Here is an 18415-nt window from a genome sequence, read left to right as displayed (position 1 = left end):
AATACACAAAATAATGATCTTTAAAAAAGCATCATATGACCCCTTTAAACTTCAATTGCAATTCTACATTCTGTTTGTTCTATTTTTACAAATAGGAAAGTTTTGTGACAAATGATATGTAGAAAATAATTTTGTTGGATTTGTTGATTTAAACAAACATTTACATTTAAAATCCACAGAATCCACATGCCAAATCAAAAATTAGTGTTTGTTGTGTGGGTTCAACTTTATTCACACAAATAAAAATGAATGAATAAAATCTTGATTTGATTGTGAATGTTGCACAACCCCTCACACAAGAAGGGTCCAAAAAGTGTGTATATCTGGTTGAGTGTTTGTCCCGTGGTGCCGTCCGGAGCTGATTTGTGTTCAGTGAGACCTCCCCCCGTCAGGCTTTAATTTGGCCTCCTGCAGCGAGACTCGGCCACGCTTTAACCACTGCTCTTACAGTCTGACAGCAGCTCATGTTCATACACGATCAGAGCCTTTCTCCAACAGGTTTAATCCACTTCAGGGGGTTTGCTTTGGATGGATTATTGAATTTTCAGCATCATAACGCCAGTCTTCAGCATCACATGATCCTTCAGAAATCATTCTAATATGCAGATTTGCAGCTCAAGAAACATTTCTGATTATTAATGTCGAAGACATTTTATTTTTCAGGATTCTTTGATGAATAGAAAGTTCAAAAGGGCCCTTCAAAATATGTAATTTAATTTCTAAAAATGTAAAAATCTGCTGATTTATTATCTTTTTATTTTCCGTTTAGCAAATGTAACGGTTTATTAGTACGAGGGCCGTTATCTTACTGTAGTTTTCTGGAAAGGCGGCTCCCTCTCCAGTCACAGGAAGCCAGATATTGACTTCCTGTTTTGTGGTCTGAGCTCTTCCTGCTAAAGAAGCTCAGAAGGGTTTACTGAGAGCGAATGAGTGGTGCGTTTTTCCGCCTGGAGGAATTTATAGCTGCTCGTTAGTTAAACCAACTAACCAACATGACAAACGATCAACAAACGCTTTGAAGAACATCAAAGTGAACACAATCAAACAAACTTGAGATTGTTTAGTTGATCAAATGCTCTCGTCATGTTTGAGTCAACAGTTCATGTTATAAAGAAGAAATGTTTGTTTTTATACTCGGAAATTTAACGTAAACTTTCTCTGCCTCTGAAATGACTTCTATTAGATTGATAATAAATAATGTTGATCATTTTTACACCCTGCTTGTCAAATAAAACATAAGAATGAGATAAAAAAAAGAAACAAAATATAAATATTTATAAAATCTAAGTAAAAATTGTAAATGATTATTTCCTTCCAAATAATCTCACTCAAAATACATAAAATATGTCCTGATTTTCAAATATAAATGAATAAAATCAATAAAATAAAGGAAAATAAATCAAATCAAATCAAAGTAAAAATATGTATATAATATAAAAGTATTACTTCCTGTCACTTAATCTCTCTCAATACAGAAAAAAGGTAAAAAAGTCAAAATAACGTCAGTCAAAAAAAAAAAAATATATAAAATATAATTATTGTTTCCTGCCAAATATTCTCAATCAAAATACATAACACATATCCATACATATATACGTAACATATACAAAATAAAAGAAATAACATACAATAAGTAAAATTAAATATAAATAAAATCAAAGTAAAGTAAAAAAAATTAAAATCTATATAAATATTAAATAAACTATAAAACTATCATTTCCTCACTCAAGATACATAAAATACCTTCTGCTTTTCAAATAAAAAAAACAAGAATATAATCAGTAAAACGAAATAAAATTAAATAAACCAAAAATACATAAAATGACAGAAGTGAAATGCCTAGTGAATGTCATTTCATGTGTTTAAAGTGTTTGCACTGTGATTAATTTTCGTATATCTGTCTCCTCCCACAGACCGTGAGGACCAATCGATTCTCTGCACGTGAGTCACATGATCCTGCATGCGTGTGTTTTATGATGTGATCTAGGGCTGTGCAAAAAATCGAATGTGATTGTCATGCGCATATCGTCAGTAAAGCCGGTTCTGTGATTAGTAGTAAATCTCCAGCACGTGCTTTCAGATGGAGCGGCATTTACTACACAGAGCCGTAGTTCACTGACAAGCTACACAAAATCACGTTCAAAATTCATGCAATTCATTGTCGATTTTGAACGCGATTTTGTGTAGCTTGTCAGTGAGCTACGGTTCTGTGTAGTAAATGCCGCTCCATCTGAAAGCACGTGCTGGAGATTTACTACTAATCACAGGAGCGGCTTTACTGACTAGATGGGCATGAAAATCGCATTCGATTTTTTGCACAGCCCTAATGAAATCATTAAAGATGTGTTGATTTTTTTCAACTTATCTGTGTGTTTGCATATGTTCAGGGGTGAATCTGGTGCTGGAAAGACAGAAAACACCAAGAAGGTCATTCAGTATCTGGCACACGTGGCCTCGTCCCACAAAACCAAGAAAGACCAGGTTAGTCGTTCATCAGACTGTTCAGTCTTTGGGTTTCAGAGATGTTCTTCATGTAATTCAGCGGTGGACTGAAGGCCGTTTTTCCTCATTTAGCATTTAGCTGGTTGTCGTTCTCCACCCTGCTTTCATCTGGTTTCACATGGTCTTATCAGATCAGGCCGAGCCGGAGGAATGCGGGTTGTTTTGGGGGTTGGGAGGGACTTCAACGCAAATCACAAACATGGTAATCCATTAGAGAAGCTGTAAGTCCTGCATCAGGCCTGGAAAGCGTTCACAAACAGCCCAGTCCAGTTTAATCCACCCAGACATTTCAAGGATGTCAGACATCCATTGTAACGTTACAAGCCAAATATAGCATCACATCACCCTTTAAGATTTTAAGATAAGATTTAAAAAATGTTTTATAAAGGGTTTTTTTTTTTTTTGAAAAATGGTCAGTGAGATGAGGCGTTTAACCATCACAAAATTCAACTAAATAAAATATTATTAAAAAAAAAAAAAATTCGTATTTTCTTATCTAATTTAATTATTTTTGTTTAATTTTATGCTTTATATTTTATTTTTCCAAACCTGTTTTGCATATTCCTGCATGTTGTTTCAAACGGATTTGAAACCTTATATTTATCTTTTATTTTGACCATACATATTTTTGCATGCTGTAAAATACATAAAAAATTAACTAAAATATAAATGTATTCATTCAATTATTTTATACTTTATTCATTTTTTTGGGCTATATTTCTGCATATAATTTCAGTCAGATGTAAACCTCATTTTAGTATTTCTTTCTTTTTAGTATACATATTTCTTGCATATTGTTATATACTTGAAACTTACTAAATAATTCATTTTAATTTGATTAAAATAGAAAATAAGTAAAATATTTATTTATTTATTTTGTACTTTTACAACCCTGTTTGGTCATATTTCTGCATGTAGTTTCAAACAGATTTAAAACCTTATGCATTTATTTTTTTATTATTTTAGCATACATATTTTTGCTATGTTTTTGTAATACACATTAAACATAAAAATTAAAATAAATTTTTTAATGCTAGATTTTGTAACAAGGTTGCTGATTTGGTCACAATTAAGTCAAGTTTGTGACCAGATTTTGATTTGTTGTGATAAATTATTATTAATGAAAGGTAGCTATTTCTTTGTACATCTTTTCATGTAACTTTGGTGAACAGGTTGAATGATTGAGATTGACTAGTTCAGGTTTGGTCAAAAGTTTGTCCTCATTTGCACATAATTCATGGAAACACTGTACAAAAGTCAAACCTGTGAGTGTTTTGTGAAAGTGTTTCGGTCCAAATCCGTCCCTGATGTTTCTGTCGGTCATTATCGGCCGATCGCTGGATCTGCTCTTTGGTTGTAAGTTGATGGTTTGAGTGTTTTTTTCTTTATACCAACAGAGCAGCTCGGTCCTGTCACATGTGAGTTACATCTCTCCATCTGTCTCTGTCTGTCTCATTCACGTCTCACCGTTATCTCTCTGCTGCTGGGGGAACAACCGAAGCCGAACACACAGCGATTCAGACACATGACACCGAGAACCAGATCAATCTCACTAAGACCCGCTCATATTTCACCCCAAAATCAACAGTTTGCATGAAGAAAAAGGCTGTAAATGTGCTTGATTTTGGTGAAAATAATGTCAAAATACAAAAACAAATGACTGAATACTTCATTTAGTCTTAAAGCAGTTTGTTTGGGGTTAAATATGATCATGATCCTGACAGTTTTCTTGAGATTTGCCCAGATAAATTGTGCAAATTGAGATTTATGTGATCATTAGGCCTGGGAAATGAGAAATGTCACGATTTGATTCGATTCACAAATCTCCGATTTGATATTACTTCATTTGAATATGCAGGCGATCAGGTAGCCGAAGTCGTTTTTTTTTGTTGTTTTTTTTAAGAAAGAAATTATTCAAATAATGTGTACATTATACAATAGACCCTGTCAGCTGGTACTTAATACATTAAAGTGACTTGTAAACAAACATTTTAATGTCTTTGTAATAAACATAATAATACCACTGAAAATGTATAATAAGTGTTGGTTACACTTTATTTTAAGGTGTCCTTGTTACAGTGTAATTATACATTTAAGTACTGTAATATTAATTAATATATGGGTAGGGTTAAGATTAGGGTTTGGCTTAGGGTTACTTACATGTAATTATGTATAATTTATTGTTATTAAAATAATAAGTACATGTAAAACGTGACAAAAGGACACCTTAACATAAAGTGTTGCGTAAGTGTTTACGTTAAATATAATGAATATGTAATATAATGCATATATTCCGCAAAATTCTCCTTTCTAGATTTCGTTTGTCTAGCTAACTATCGCGTTGATGGACAACGAATGTCGTTCCTGAGGTAAATGTGACTTTACGTGACGTATTGTTTACATGCGGTTTTATTGACGTCTTTCCGCGGTTGAAACACTAACTGATCGATTAAATGAGACATGATTCATTTCAGTAAGTTGTAATGTATCTCTGATGTTAATTCATGGTCATTTTGCGTAGTAACCGGCAGTAAGAGGAAGAGAGGATCGGTTGATGCGCGGCAACGGCTAAAGTCAATTTATACTTCTGCATCGAACCTACGCCGTAGCCTACGCATAGACGCACACCCTACACCGTAGCCTGACCTGCACCTCTCCAAAAATCTAACAGCGCGTCAATTCTACGCGGACCGCAAGTGCTGTGATTGGTCTTCTAGAACCCCTCCCTCCATATGTACTTTAGTTTTGTGTGTGTTTGTGCACTTTAATATATTTTAATGTTACACCTTCTTATATAAAATAAAACAAAGCAAAGAACAAGTGTCTTATCATTTATTATACTACATAGCATTATACATCAGTAGTTATCTGCAACAAACAATGTTGATCTGCCGTGGTACAAGTCCTTGATTGTACAGATTGAAAGAATGCCATCATCTCCTGTTCCGTTGTTGTCTCTTTTTTTTTGTAGTTTAAAATAATGTTTTTATATTTATTTGCCGCCGTCACGGCTATAATGCTTCTCCGACGAGCCGCTTCTTCTTCGGCTTTTTCCGTGGTACTGCGAGGTTACACCAGCAACATGCCCGTGGACACTGCAGACTAGTGGTTTGCATGTGCACTGCACGTCGGCGCGGACAACGACACAGAAGTATAAATGAAAACTGACGCATAGCCTACGGCGTAGGTCTGACGCAGAAGTATAAATCAGCCGTAACCGTCACGCCACAGTAAAGAGTGACAAAACGGCATTTATTGTTTGTTTCGTGATAAAACTGACAGAATTTGACAGCTGAGACCTTGTTTCATATCAGAAGTAATAAGGTACAAAGTGTATTGTGATTTATTGGATGTGCGTTACAAATAATGTTTCATTAATTTTGTTCACACATCAACCGAAACCAGCGTAGATCGATTCTTTGGATTTAAGAATTGAAATCGGTTCATCAAAATGAGAATTTTCAATATTTACAACACAGCTATAGTGATCATATTTAATTGTGATGTTCGTCTCTCGGTCTCATGTGTCTGAATACCATGGTAAATCTGTCTGTACTGTACTATGTTTCTGTGCTCAGGGGTTTTGGGTTTGATCTCTGCTGTTAGAATTAAGTGTGTGTGTCTGTGTGCATTTATGCATTTGATTCACTCGTCTCCCGCGGCGGGAATGATGACGCTGCTGGAATGTTCTGGCGTGTTTAACGAGCCTCGCTTTACGAGAGAACATGTGAAACGGTTTACAGGGGAGCTGCGGGGAAACTTCTCATGATTAGCCTACATGATTTGAACAAGATGATGATCGTTTCTGTGTCAGAAGAGCTCATATTTCTGCTTATTTGAACTTAAAGGAACAGTCAGTACGAGTTAAACGCTTGAGCAGCAACTTGGCATGTGGGAAATATTTCCTAAATTGTGAAAATACTTTTCTAGGCGGAGGATCTTCTAGTGATGTCACTGCTGTGGGTGGAGTTTAACTAATGTAAATGAGATTGATCAGACTCCGCCTACAAGATGTCCGTCCACCTGGAAAAGTAGTTCTGGCTGAAATGAATGTGTAATTAACACTTGAGTATTTAGACATTTTTAACTCAATTGATGTATGAACTTTTTTAAACCAAATTCTAATGAGTGTTCTACTATGAACATGATTCCCATTCATTTATACACACCTGAGCCACAAGTTACAGTGATTGTGAGAGGCAGACTTGTTATTTTACTATCATTAATATATTATTATAGTTTTGAATTAGACATTTAACTTTTTCAGTTTCTTGTTTATTTTTCAGTTTTCATTTTAATTTGAGTTAGTTTCAGTTATTTTATTGTGTTTTTGTCATTTTTGTTAGTTTTTTTCTTTCTTTTTTTCAGTTTTCATTTTTTACGTTTTAGTTTTTTTTTTATATATATATATATAATTTTCTTAAGTTCTCTGTTTTTTCTGTTTTAATTTAGTTAAAGTTTTAGTCATTTTGTTGTGTGTTTGTCATTTTTATTAGAATTTTTTTATGTGACTATACATACATACATATAGCCTATATATATTTATATTTATTTCGTTTTAGCTATTTTAGTACTTTAAATTAAACTAAACAAAAATGTTGCATTGGAAACTAACTAATAATAAAATATGAAAAAAAAAATTGTTTTTTTAAATTTTACATTTATTTATTTATTTATTTTATTTATTTTGTTTTTTTGGTTTATTTAATTAAACTAAACAAAAATGTTGCATTGGAAACTAACTAATAATAAAATATGAAAAAAAAAATTGTTTTTTTAAATTTTACATTTATTTATTTATTTATTTTATTTATTTTGTTTTTTTGGTTTATTTTCAGTTTTAGTTAAAAATAATGACCCTGGCTCCAGATGAGGCTTAAAGCTGAAGTTGTGTTTAATCCAGGGTATTCCTTTAAACTGAATGAAAGTTTGTGTGAGATGAGTGTCAAATGAAAGAGTCGTTTGGTCATTGGTTTGTTGAGTTTCGAGGTGACGGGCCGCTCACTTTGCTGGTGTTTTGGGATTGGGGATCAGGACATGCTTGTCTTTGTGTGTTTGTTTCAGCGTATTTGCTCCTCTGTGTGCAAAACGTTTGTGATGTTGTGTTTAAGGGCTTTGCTTTTGACAGCCAGACGTGATCAGCTCTTTGCCGTGATTCGTTTGAACTGATCTCAGTCGTGGATTGGTGTGTTTTTGAGTGCAGGGTGAGCTGGAGAAGCAGCTGCTGCAGGCCAATCCCATCCTCGAAGCCTTCGGCAACGCCAAGACAGTCAAGAACGACAACTCTTCCCGATTCGTAAGACTTCCCGTTATGGCAGACTTTTCGCATAAAAGTCTGGCTGTCTACGTGTTATTTATCTTTTGTCTTTTCTGTGTTTTAGGGCAAATTTATCAGAATCAACTTTGACGTTAATGGGTACATCGTCGGAGCCAATATTGAAACCTGTATCTTTATGAGCTAGTTCATATGTGGTTTAAAAAAAAATGTGAAAAAGGAGCTTTTGTTAATTGATATTGTTAAATCTGGGTCGTTAATTATAATAATAATAAAGGAAATAAAGAATAATTATAAAAAATTATTATTATTGGAAAGCTGAGACCTTGTTTCATATCAAAAGTAATAAGGCATAAAGTTTATTGCGATTTATTGGATGGATATTTTATAATATTAATAATATTTTGTTCACACATCAAACCGGACACAGCACAGATCACTTCTGGGGATTTAAGAATCGAAATCGCTTCAGCAAAATGAGAATTTTCGACATTTTCACCCCAGCTCTAGTGATCATATTAACATGTTCGGCTCTCAGTCTCACTTCTCATGTGTCTGAATACCATGGTGAATCTGTCTGTGTTTCTGCGCTCATGAGTTTTGGGTTTGATTTCTGCTGTTTGAATTAAGTGTGTGTGTGTGTGTGTATGTATTTGATTCAGTCGCCCGCGCGAGCCTCCCGCGGCACGAATCATGACGTCAGCGAACACGACCGTTGCTGGAAAGTTCTGGCGCGTTTAACGAGCCTCGCTTTACGAGAGAGAGAGAGAGCATGTGAAACGGTTTACAGAGGAGCTGCGGGGAAACTTCACATGATTTGAACAACATGATGATCGTTAGTTTCTGTGTTAAAAGAGGGAATAGTTCTGCTTGTGCAACAACTTGGCATGTGGGAAATATTTTCTAAATTGTGAAAATGCTTTTCTAGGCGGAGGTGATTGTACTGATGTCATTGATTTGGGTGGAGTTTAATTCATGTAAATGAGATGATCAAGCTCCGCCCACTAGAAGTCCACACATTTTACATATGCGTATATAACACTGGAGTATTTAGACATTTTTAACTCAAGAGTGAATGTATGAATTTCACATTTCTCCTTTTAAACTCCATTCCAAGTGTTTTACTATGAACATGATTCCCATTCTTTTATAGACACTTGAGCCTCAAGTTAAAGAGATTTTATGAGGAAGTTTTATTTTATTCTAATTACTATAGTGTTGTAGTTTTTAAAAGTAATTTTAGTAAAAGTTTTAGTAATTTTAATTGTTCTTATTTTGCAGCTTTCTTTTTCATTTTATTTAACGTTTTAGTAATTTTCTTGTGTTTCTGTCATTTTTATTAGTTTTTTTTTATTTTGCAGTTTTCATTTTAATTTTAGTCAAAGTTTTAGTAATTTTGTTGTGTTTTGCCGTTTTTATTAGTTTTTTAGTTTTCATTTTAATTGGACAGTTTTAGTAATTTTGTTGTGCATTTTTGTCATTTGTATTAATTTTTCATTTGTTTTCTTGATTAGTAGTTTTCGTTTTATTGTTAAAATGTACAAAAAACAACAGTATATTTTGTTTTTTTGTCATTTTTATTAGTTTTTCAATGATTTTTAATTTTAGTTGAAAGTTTTAGTCATTTTGTTGTTTTTTTTGTCATTTTTCTACGTTTTTTTTTTTTTTATGTCTATACAGTTTTTATTTATTTATTTAGTACCTAAACTGAAAGTAAACAAAAATGAGAAATGTTGCCTTGGAAACTAATTGAAATAAAATAAGTTATTTGATGTTTTATTTTATTTCAAGTAAAGAAAGGGTTTTATGATTTTAGTTCTAGCTTTAGTTAACGATATAACCATGGCACCAGATGCTGCATAGAGCTGAAGTTGTGTTTAAGCTGGAATATTCCTTTAAAGTGAATGAACGTTTGTGTTTGTGTGAGATGAGTGTCAGATTTAAGATCATGTGGTCATTGGTTTGATGTTTTCGGAGGTGACGGGCCGCTCACTTTCGTGGTGGTTTGGGATGGGGGATCAGAATGTGCTTATCTTTGTATGTTTGTTTCAGCTTATTTGCTCTTCTGTGCGCAAAAAGCTTGTGATGTTGTGTTTAAGAGCTTTGCTTTTGACAGCCAGACGTGATCAGCTCTTCACAGTGATTTGTTTGAACTGAACTGATGTGGATTGGTATGTTTTTGAGCGCAGGGTGAGCTGGAGAAGCAGCTGCTGCAGGCCAATCCTATCCTCGAAGCCTTCGGCAATGCCAAGACAGTCAAGAACGACAACTCTTCTCGATTCGTAAGTCTTCCCGTTATGGCAGACTTTTCACACATTAGTCTGGCTCTAAATGTGTGTGATTTATCTTTTGTGTTTTCTGTGTTTTAGGGCAAGTTCATCAGAATCAACTTTGACGTTAACGGGTACATCGTCGGAGCCAATATTGAAACCTGTATCTTTATGAGCTAGTTAATATGACATGGTTTTCAAAATATGAAAAAGAAGCTTTTTCAATTGAAATGGTTAAATCCGGGTCATTATCACTTAGATAAGGGGATTATGGCTGATTTGCATATTTTTTATAACATTTATTGGAGGATTTACAGACCACAACTAGAGCATGACCTGTTTTTAATAACCGCTTGTGAATCTGTGAAAATGTCACAGATGTGACATTTGTAGAGAAAAATTCCATTAATCACTCCATTTAAAAACAAAAAACAAAGTTTGACAGAGGTGCAGATGCAAATTATATTAGTATTTTTATTTTACTTTTTAACATTAATCTTTTAAATGCCCCAGTCCTCACTTTTTGACATTTTTAATAATTTCATGTTTAATAAATGCTAAAAGACTAATGATCGTTTCTGTGACTGTACAATGAGCATAGAGCGTCTGCTAAATGTTTATATAATTAATGAGGTAAGAACTGAAACTGGTTAATAAAGACCCAGGCTGTTGAAAGCCTTCATGTGAATATTCGTGCATCTGTCCTGTTGTGTGTCCTTGACTCTTACCGTCAGACCTGTTGGAAAAGTCCCGTGCGATCCGTCAAGCTAAAGAAGAAAGAACCTTCCACATGTTCTACTACATGCTGACCGGCGCAGGAGACAAACTGCGCTGTGAGTGTTCTTCACTGCTTTCATACATGATTTTTGATGCTTAAAAATTATTAAAATCTTAATAATAGTAGGATGAGACACTTATGTTTAGGAATGAATGTAAATGATTCGATTGGTTTCTTCACTCACCAGCTGAACTCTGTCTGGAGAGCTACAATAAGTACCGGTTCCTGTCCAATGGGAACGTGACTATTCCAGGACAACAGGACCGAGACATGTACCTCGAGACCATGGAGGCCATGAGGATCATGAGCTTCCCTGAGGAAGAACAGATTGGTGAATATACTTACTGCCGTTTTCAAATATGACAATATTATCTGCAGCATGTTTGAGGTTTTTAATTGTGTGTTGCCCCCTGCAGGTCTGCTGAAGGTCATGTCGTCTGTGCTACAGCTGGGTAATATGTCCTTTAAGAAGGAGCGTCACTCGGACCAGGCCTCCATGCCTGATGACACAGGTAAATACATCTTTTTAGCTTTACAAACACGCCCATCAGGCCTTGTGCTGTTAATCTGTTGCTATATTATCACTATAAAGTAAGCAGATGGTTTTACATGGTTTCTAACAAGTCAAAACTGGTAATTAGCTGCTCCAAAATGGTAAAAAATGATCATTAGCTGTGTCTTTATTGGTCAGAACTGGTCATTAGCTGCTCTAAACTGGCCAAAAATAGTCACTAGTCAGTCTAGATGGACAAAAACGTTTATTACCTGCTTAAAACAGCCATTAGCTGGTCCAAACTGTCATTAGCCACATTAGCCAGTCCAAACTGGTCGAAGATGGTCAATTGCTGATCCAAACTAGTCGAAAATGTGGTCCAAACGGTCCAAACTCATCGGAAATTATCATTAGCTGGTCCAAATTGGTCAAAAATGGTCATTAATTGCTACAAGCTGGCCAAAAATTGCCATCAGCTGGTACATACTGGTCAAAAAATGGTCATTAGCTGCTCCACAAGAGCCAAAAATTGTCATTAGCTGCTACAGCTGTTCATAAATGTTTATTAGCTGGTCAAAAATGGTTATTAAATGCTTTAAAATGGTCATTAGCTGGTCTATACTGGTCAAAAATTATCATTAGCTGGTACAAGCTAGCCAAAAATAGTCATTAGCTGGTCCATCCAGTCAAGAATAGAAATTAGCTGATCCAAACTGGTTGAAAATGATCATTAGCTGCTCCAAACTGGCTAAAAATAGTCATTAGCTGGTCAAAACTGGTCATTAGCTGGTCCAAGCTGGCTAAAAATGGTCATTAGCTGGTCCGAACTGGTTTGAATGGTTAATTAGCTAGACTACCAGCTGATGAGGCCAAGGTTGACCTGGTAGAACATCTTAGTCAGGCTAAGAGAAGGTAGAGAAGGTAAACCAGCAATTTGTGTAGTTATCAGTTACTATTTCTAAACGACTTTCCCTTCACTTCTCCAGCTGCTCAGAAGGTGTGCCATCTGATGGGCATGAACGTGACCGATTTTACACGCGCCATCCTCTCGCCCCGGATCAAGGTGGGCCGCGACTACGTGCAGAAGGCCCAGACGCAGGAGCAGGCCGAGTTTGCGGTGGAGGCTCTCGCCAAAGCCACATACGAGAGGATGTTCCGCTGGCTGGTGATGCGCAAAAAAAAAAAAAAAAAGAATGCAGATAAACTATTTGTTACTATTTTGAAATTTAATCAAAAAAAAATTGAAAATTATCATTTGCATTAATCACTCCATTTTATAAATACAAAAACAAAAAAAACGGTTTGTTGGAGATACAGAATTTTATTTTACTTTTTTACATATTATATTTTTAACATATAATTTCTTATTCAACGCAGTTTGTCTGTTTACATTTTTAATAAATGTTAAAAGGCCAATGAACGTTTCTGTGACTCTACATCAAACATAAAGCATCTGCTAAATGCGTAAATATAAAGCAGGAATAATTAATGAGGCAAGAATTGAGACTGGTTAAAAAGACCCAGGCTGTTGAAAGCCTTCATGTGAATATTCGTGCATCTGTCCTGTTGTGTGTCCTTGACTCTTACCGTCAGACCTGTTGGAAAAGTCCCGTGCGATCCGTCAAGCTAAAGAAGAAAGAACCTTCCACATGTTCTACTACATGCTGACCGGCGCAGGAGACAAACTGCGCTGTGAGTGTTCTTCACTGCTTTCATACATGATTTTTGATGCTTAAAAATTATTAAAATCTTAATAATAGTAGGATGAGACACTTATGTTTAGGAATGAATGTAAATGATTCGATTGGTTTCTTCACTCACCAGCTGAACTCTGTCTGGAGAGCTACAATAAGTACCGGTTCCTGTCCAATGGGAACGTGACTATTCCAGGACAACAGGACCGAGACATGTACCTCGAGACCATGGAGGCCATGAGGATCATGAGCTTCCCTGAGGAAGAACAGATTGGTGAATATACTTACTGCCGTTTTCAAATATGACAATATTATCTGCAGCATGTTTGAGGTTTTTAATTGTGTGTTGCCCCCTGCAGGTCTGCTGAAGGTCATGTCGTCTGTGCTACAGCTGGGTAATATGTCCTTTAAGAAGGAGCGTCACTCGGACCAGGCCTCCATGCCTGATGACACAGGTAAATACATCTTTTTAGCTTTACAAACACGCCCATCAGGCCTTGTGCTGTTAATCTGTTGCTATATTATCACTATAAAGTAAGCAGATGGTTTTACATGGTTTCTAACAAGTCAAAACTGGTAATTAGCTGCTCCAAAATGGTAAAAAATGATCATTAGCTGTGTCTTTATTGGTCAGAACTGGTCATTAGCTGCTCTAAACTGGCCAAAAATAGTCACTAGTCAGTCTAGATGGACAAAAACGTTTATTACCTGCTTAAAACAGCCATTAGCTGGTCCAAACTGGTAAAATGGTCATTAGCCAGTCCAAACTGGTCGAAGATGGTCAATTGCTGATCCAAACTAGTCGAAAATGGTCATTTGCTGGTCCAAACTCATCGGAAATTATCATTAGCTGGTCCAAATTGGTCAAAAATGGTCATTAATTGCTACAAGCTGGCCAAAAATTGCCATCAGCTGGTACATACTGGTCAAAAAATGGTCATTAGCTGCTCCACAAGAGCCAAAAATTGTCATTAGCTGCTACAGCTGTTCATAAATGTTTATTAGCTGGTCAAAAATGGTTATTAAATGCTTTAAAATGGTCATTAGCTGGTCTATACTGGTCAAAAATTATCTTTAGCTGGTACAAGCTAGCCAAAAATAGTCATTAGCTGGTCCATCCAGTCAAGAATAGAAATTAGCTGGTCCAAACTGGTTGAAAATGATCATTAGCTGCTCCAAACTGGCTAAAAATAGTCATTAGCTGGTACAACTGATCAAAAATGGTTATTAGCTGGTCAAAACTGCTCATTAGCTGGTCCAAACTTGTCAGAAATGGTCATTGCTGGTCCAAACTGGTCTGAATGTTTAATTAGCTAGACTACCAGCTGATGAGGCCAAGGTTGACCTGGTAGAACATCTTAGTCAGGCTAAGAGAAGGTAGAGAAGGTAAACCAGCAATTTGTGTAGTTATCAGTTACTATTTCTAAACGACTTTCCCTTCACTTCTCCAGCTGCTCAGAAGGTGTGCCATCTGATGGGCATGAACGTGACCGATTTTACACGCGCCATCCTCTCGCCCCGGATCAAGGTGGGCCGCGACTACGTGCAGAAGGCCCAGACGCAGGAGCAGGCTGAGTTCGCTGTAGAGGCTCTGGCCAAAGCCACGTATGAGAGGATGTTCCGCTGGCTGGTGATGCGCATCAACAAAGCTCTGGATAAGACCAAACGTCAGGGCGCCTCCTTCATCGGCATCCTGGACATCGCCGGCTTTGAGATCTTCGAGGTACAGCACAATCATTCAGCCTCATAGGTGCTTACAGTGGGATTACCCACAATTCCTAGCTGTAACTGAGTTTCTGTTCCTCTCCACAGCTGAACTCGTTCGAGCAGTTGTGCATTAACTACACTAACGAGAAGCTCCAGCAGCTCTTCAACCACACCATGTTCATCCTGGAGCAGGAGGAGTACCAGCGCGAGGGCATCGAGTGGAGCTTCATCGACTTCGGCCTCGACCTGCAGCCCTGCATCGAACTCATCGAGAAACCTGTGAGCATTTCTTCACTCCTAGACTCCTAGAACGATCATGTGACCCTAAATGGAGCGGTTTTCATGTTTGAGATTAGGAATCGAGAACTTGGAAATCCATTATTTTAAAAATACTGAATCTGGTTTGATTTCCATGATGTCTTCATGATCTTCTGCTGATGTTGATAAAAAGGTAGTAGCTAATTTTAGGCTTCTAGTTTGTCAAAACTGCTCAAAGTTGATTTAGCTAGACTACCAGCCAATAGGGCCAAGGCTGACCTGGTAGATCATCATAGGGTGCTTTCACATTTGGTTCGCTTGCCTGGTCCGAACCCGAGTTCGATTGCTCCCCCTGCTGCTCCAAAATGGTAAAAAATGATCATTAGCTGTGTCTTTATTGGTCAGAACTGGTCATTAGCTGCTCTAAACTGGCCAAAAATAGTCACTAGTCAGTCTAGATGGACAAAAACGTTTATTACCTGCTTAAAACAGCCATTAGCTGGTCCAAACTGGTAAAATGGTCATTAGCCAGTCCAAACTGGTCGAAGATGGTCAATTGCTGATCCAAACTAGTCGAAAATGGTCATTTGCTGGTCCAAACTCATCGGAAATTATCATTAGCTGGTCCAAATTGGTCAAAAATGGTCATTAATTGCTACAAGCTGGCCAAAAATTGCCATCAGCTGGTACATACTGGTCAAAAAATGGTCATTAGCTGCTCCACAAGAGCCAAAAATTGTCATTAGCTGCTACAGCTGTTCATAAATGTTTATTAGCTGGTCAAAAATGGTTATTAAATGCTTTAAAATGGTCATTAGCTGGTCTATACTGGTCAAAAATTATCTTTAGCTGGTACAAGCTAGCCAAAAATAGTCATTAGCTGGTCCATCCAGTCAAGAATAGAAATTAGCTGGTCCAAACTGGTTGAAAATGATCATTAGCTGCTCCAAACTGGCTAAAAATAGTCATTAGCTGGTCAAGGTTAATTAATCGGTATCGGCCAGTGTGGTCCAACCTAGCTATCGGTATCGGCAAAATCCACTATCGGTCGACCTCTAGTTCATATTATTTTATTTGGTCCGAACTAGGGATGTTCATTTTAACTGGTTAACCGACGGTAAGAATTTTGATGATTAATACAATCAGTTAAACAGTTTAAAAAGTCATTTAGTTATTTATCTTTTCAGTAATTTATCAAAATATTTAAAACGGTTTGCTGCATGGTTAAAATACGCTACGCGTATAAAAAATGTGTTTTTTAGGGGGGAAAAAAACAAGTTGCGTATAAGTCGCATTTTATTATTTAATTCAAAAATAGACCTAATGCCGATGCGAAATGTTTACAAACATTATAATAAACACTAAACATAGCTAGGCTATTTTAGTTCCCCTCACTCCACAACAAATCCTTTCAATTAACAGTATTTAGAAAATAATTAAAGAATTAAAAATATAAGAAGCTATAGCAATATAAATGACAAGCCAAAACGAATTCATTTAGGTTAAAACCAAACCGAAACCAACGTTGGGTCTCTCATTCCACACAAAATCAAATGTTTCCGTATTCGCGATGCATTTGAATGGCAAATTATTTATTATGTAGCCTACTTCACTCGCGTTCCAATATCCACGTAAAACAAAATGTTTTACATCACGGCGGTACAGTGATAACACTTAACCTTAACGGCTTAACAGATTTTACTACATTTTTTACTACATTTTTTTTTTTTACTACATTTTTTTTTCCGTATGTTTGACTGACTGTATTTTATTATGATAATGAACAGGCTGCATTGTCAAGGTAGCAAAGCTTAACTGTGTGCACGCATCCGGCGCAATCACTTGAATTTTTTCCCTTCTAACAGTGAAAGAAACTACTCCTTTTAATAATCGGAATTGTTAAAGGTTTGCCTTTATTTGTGTACATTCACAATAAAAACAAATCTTTGTGCTTTTGTAAAATAAGCCTAAAGAAAAATAAGATGCCGCTTTCTGCCATCTGGTTTCCTTTCGCGCAGCACAAAAATGAACCGAAACACTGCATACTAGGCTACTTGTTTTTCTTACATCTTCTTAATTTATAATTTAAGTAAAAATGTTTCTCGTGGTTAACGAGCATCGGTTAGGAAAAATAACCGAAATGAACATCCCTAGTCCGAACCGTGGCTTTTTTGCGTCATCAAGCCAGCAGCTGATTACCCCGATACTTAGTAATGACGGCGCAGGAGACGGCGCCAAACTGCATAGTTGCTCTTTTCATTTTTATATATTTATGTTTTTGAACCATTGGTTTTGTTTCCAAAGCTTCAGTACATAACAGCACTTACGTCTGTCTTACAAATGTACTGCAAATGCTTTAAAGAAAGCTGAAGGCTAACAGAAATGAAGGGGTGTAATGATACACGTATTCATATTGAACCGTTCGGTACGAGGCTTTTGGTTCGGTACGTATTACAAACCGAACGATTCGTTGGACTAATCCTATTACATTTGGAAAATAAAAGCGCTTACCGTGTGTGAAATATAATGTTCTCAGTGCCACTGCACTTAACAAGGCAGCCAAAACGATCTTATCGATGTGATCTAAGGGCAAATTTTGACCATATATGCTGTTTATATTGCTACCGAACGATTCGTTGGACTAATCCTATTACATTTGGAAAATAAAAGCGCTTACCGTGTGTGAAATATAATGTTCTCAGTGCCACTGCACTTAACAAGGCAGCCAAAACGACGTAACAGGCAATGTGATGTCTGCCTCTCCCATCCCCAAAGAAAAACACACTACTCCAGTAGGGTTGTGACGGTGAGGCAGTTCGTTAGAGTTTTCCCTCTTTTCCTCGCTTTTTATTCGCCTTGTATGGTGTCCAAAAATGAAAAATTATACTATTAATTATTTTTTCAAACTCAGACTCATTGGCCTTAAGTTTTGTGTTTCTGCCCCTGCTGTTCCCTCACAAGGTTGTAGCACTTTAATTCATAAATGTGATCTAAGGGCAAATTTTGACCATATATGCTGTTTATATTGCTTGTAATTGGGATGAAGTAAACATCTGTTGAGTATTTCAACATATAATTTTTGATTGTGCGCGTTTTACTTTCGAATTACCGGCAATGCGGCGTCAATTGATTGAATTGCCAACAACAAAACCGTGACACTGTGTCGTATCGAACCGTATCGTATCGTTACACCCCAAGATATACAGCTCTCTGCTTGCAGTGCATCAGTCACACTTGTCAGGAAAGTGAGTGAAACACACACACAAACACACATTTTTATCAAATAATAAGTCATTAATAGCGTTTCACTTCCGCGATTTGGTACGATTGTGTTCACATCAGCAGCGAACCGTACCGGAGTTCACATGAACCGTACCCCAGACTACCCTTTTTAAGCGGACTCTGGTACGGTTCGCGGGCGCGCACCCGAGATCGGAA

At 36.5% G+C, this 18415-nt stretch overlaps 1 protein-coding gene across 1 annotated transcript in view; it reads left to right on the top strand.

Moving 5' to 3' along the window:
• LOC107672897 (myosin-9-like) overlaps positions 1-18415 on the top strand; it is a 66317-nt gene that overhangs the window by 25671 nt on the left and 22231 nt on the right. Inside the window, exons 4-14 of the mRNA XM_016466273.1 lie at positions 1914-1941; positions 2388-2481; positions 3900-3920; positions 7706-7798; positions 7884-7947; positions 10782-10880; positions 11013-11156; positions 11242-11337; positions 12305-12483; positions 14643-14735; positions 14825-14998. Of these exons, the coding sequence (XP_016321759.1) occupies positions 1914-1941; positions 2388-2481; positions 3900-3920; positions 7706-7798; positions 7884-7947; positions 10782-10880; positions 11013-11156; positions 11242-11337; positions 12305-12483; positions 14643-14735; positions 14825-14998 (1085 nt within the window). The remainder of the gene's footprint in view (positions 1-1913; positions 1942-2387; positions 2482-3899; positions 3921-7705; positions 7799-7883; positions 7948-10781; positions 10881-11012; positions 11157-11241; positions 11338-12304; positions 12484-14642; positions 14736-14824; positions 14999-18415) is intronic.

Source organism: Sinocyclocheilus anshuiensis, unplaced genomic scaffold (assembly GCF_001515605.1).
Source record: "Sinocyclocheilus anshuiensis isolate Anshui unplaced genomic scaffold, SAMN03320099.WGS_v1.1 scaffold464, whole genome shotgun sequence".
NCBI classification, from domain to species: Eukaryota; Metazoa; Chordata; class Actinopteri; order Cypriniformes; family Cyprinidae; genus Sinocyclocheilus; species Sinocyclocheilus anshuiensis.
Note: the sequence above shows the minus strand (reverse complement) of the source record. Positions and strands in the feature narration are given on the sequence as shown.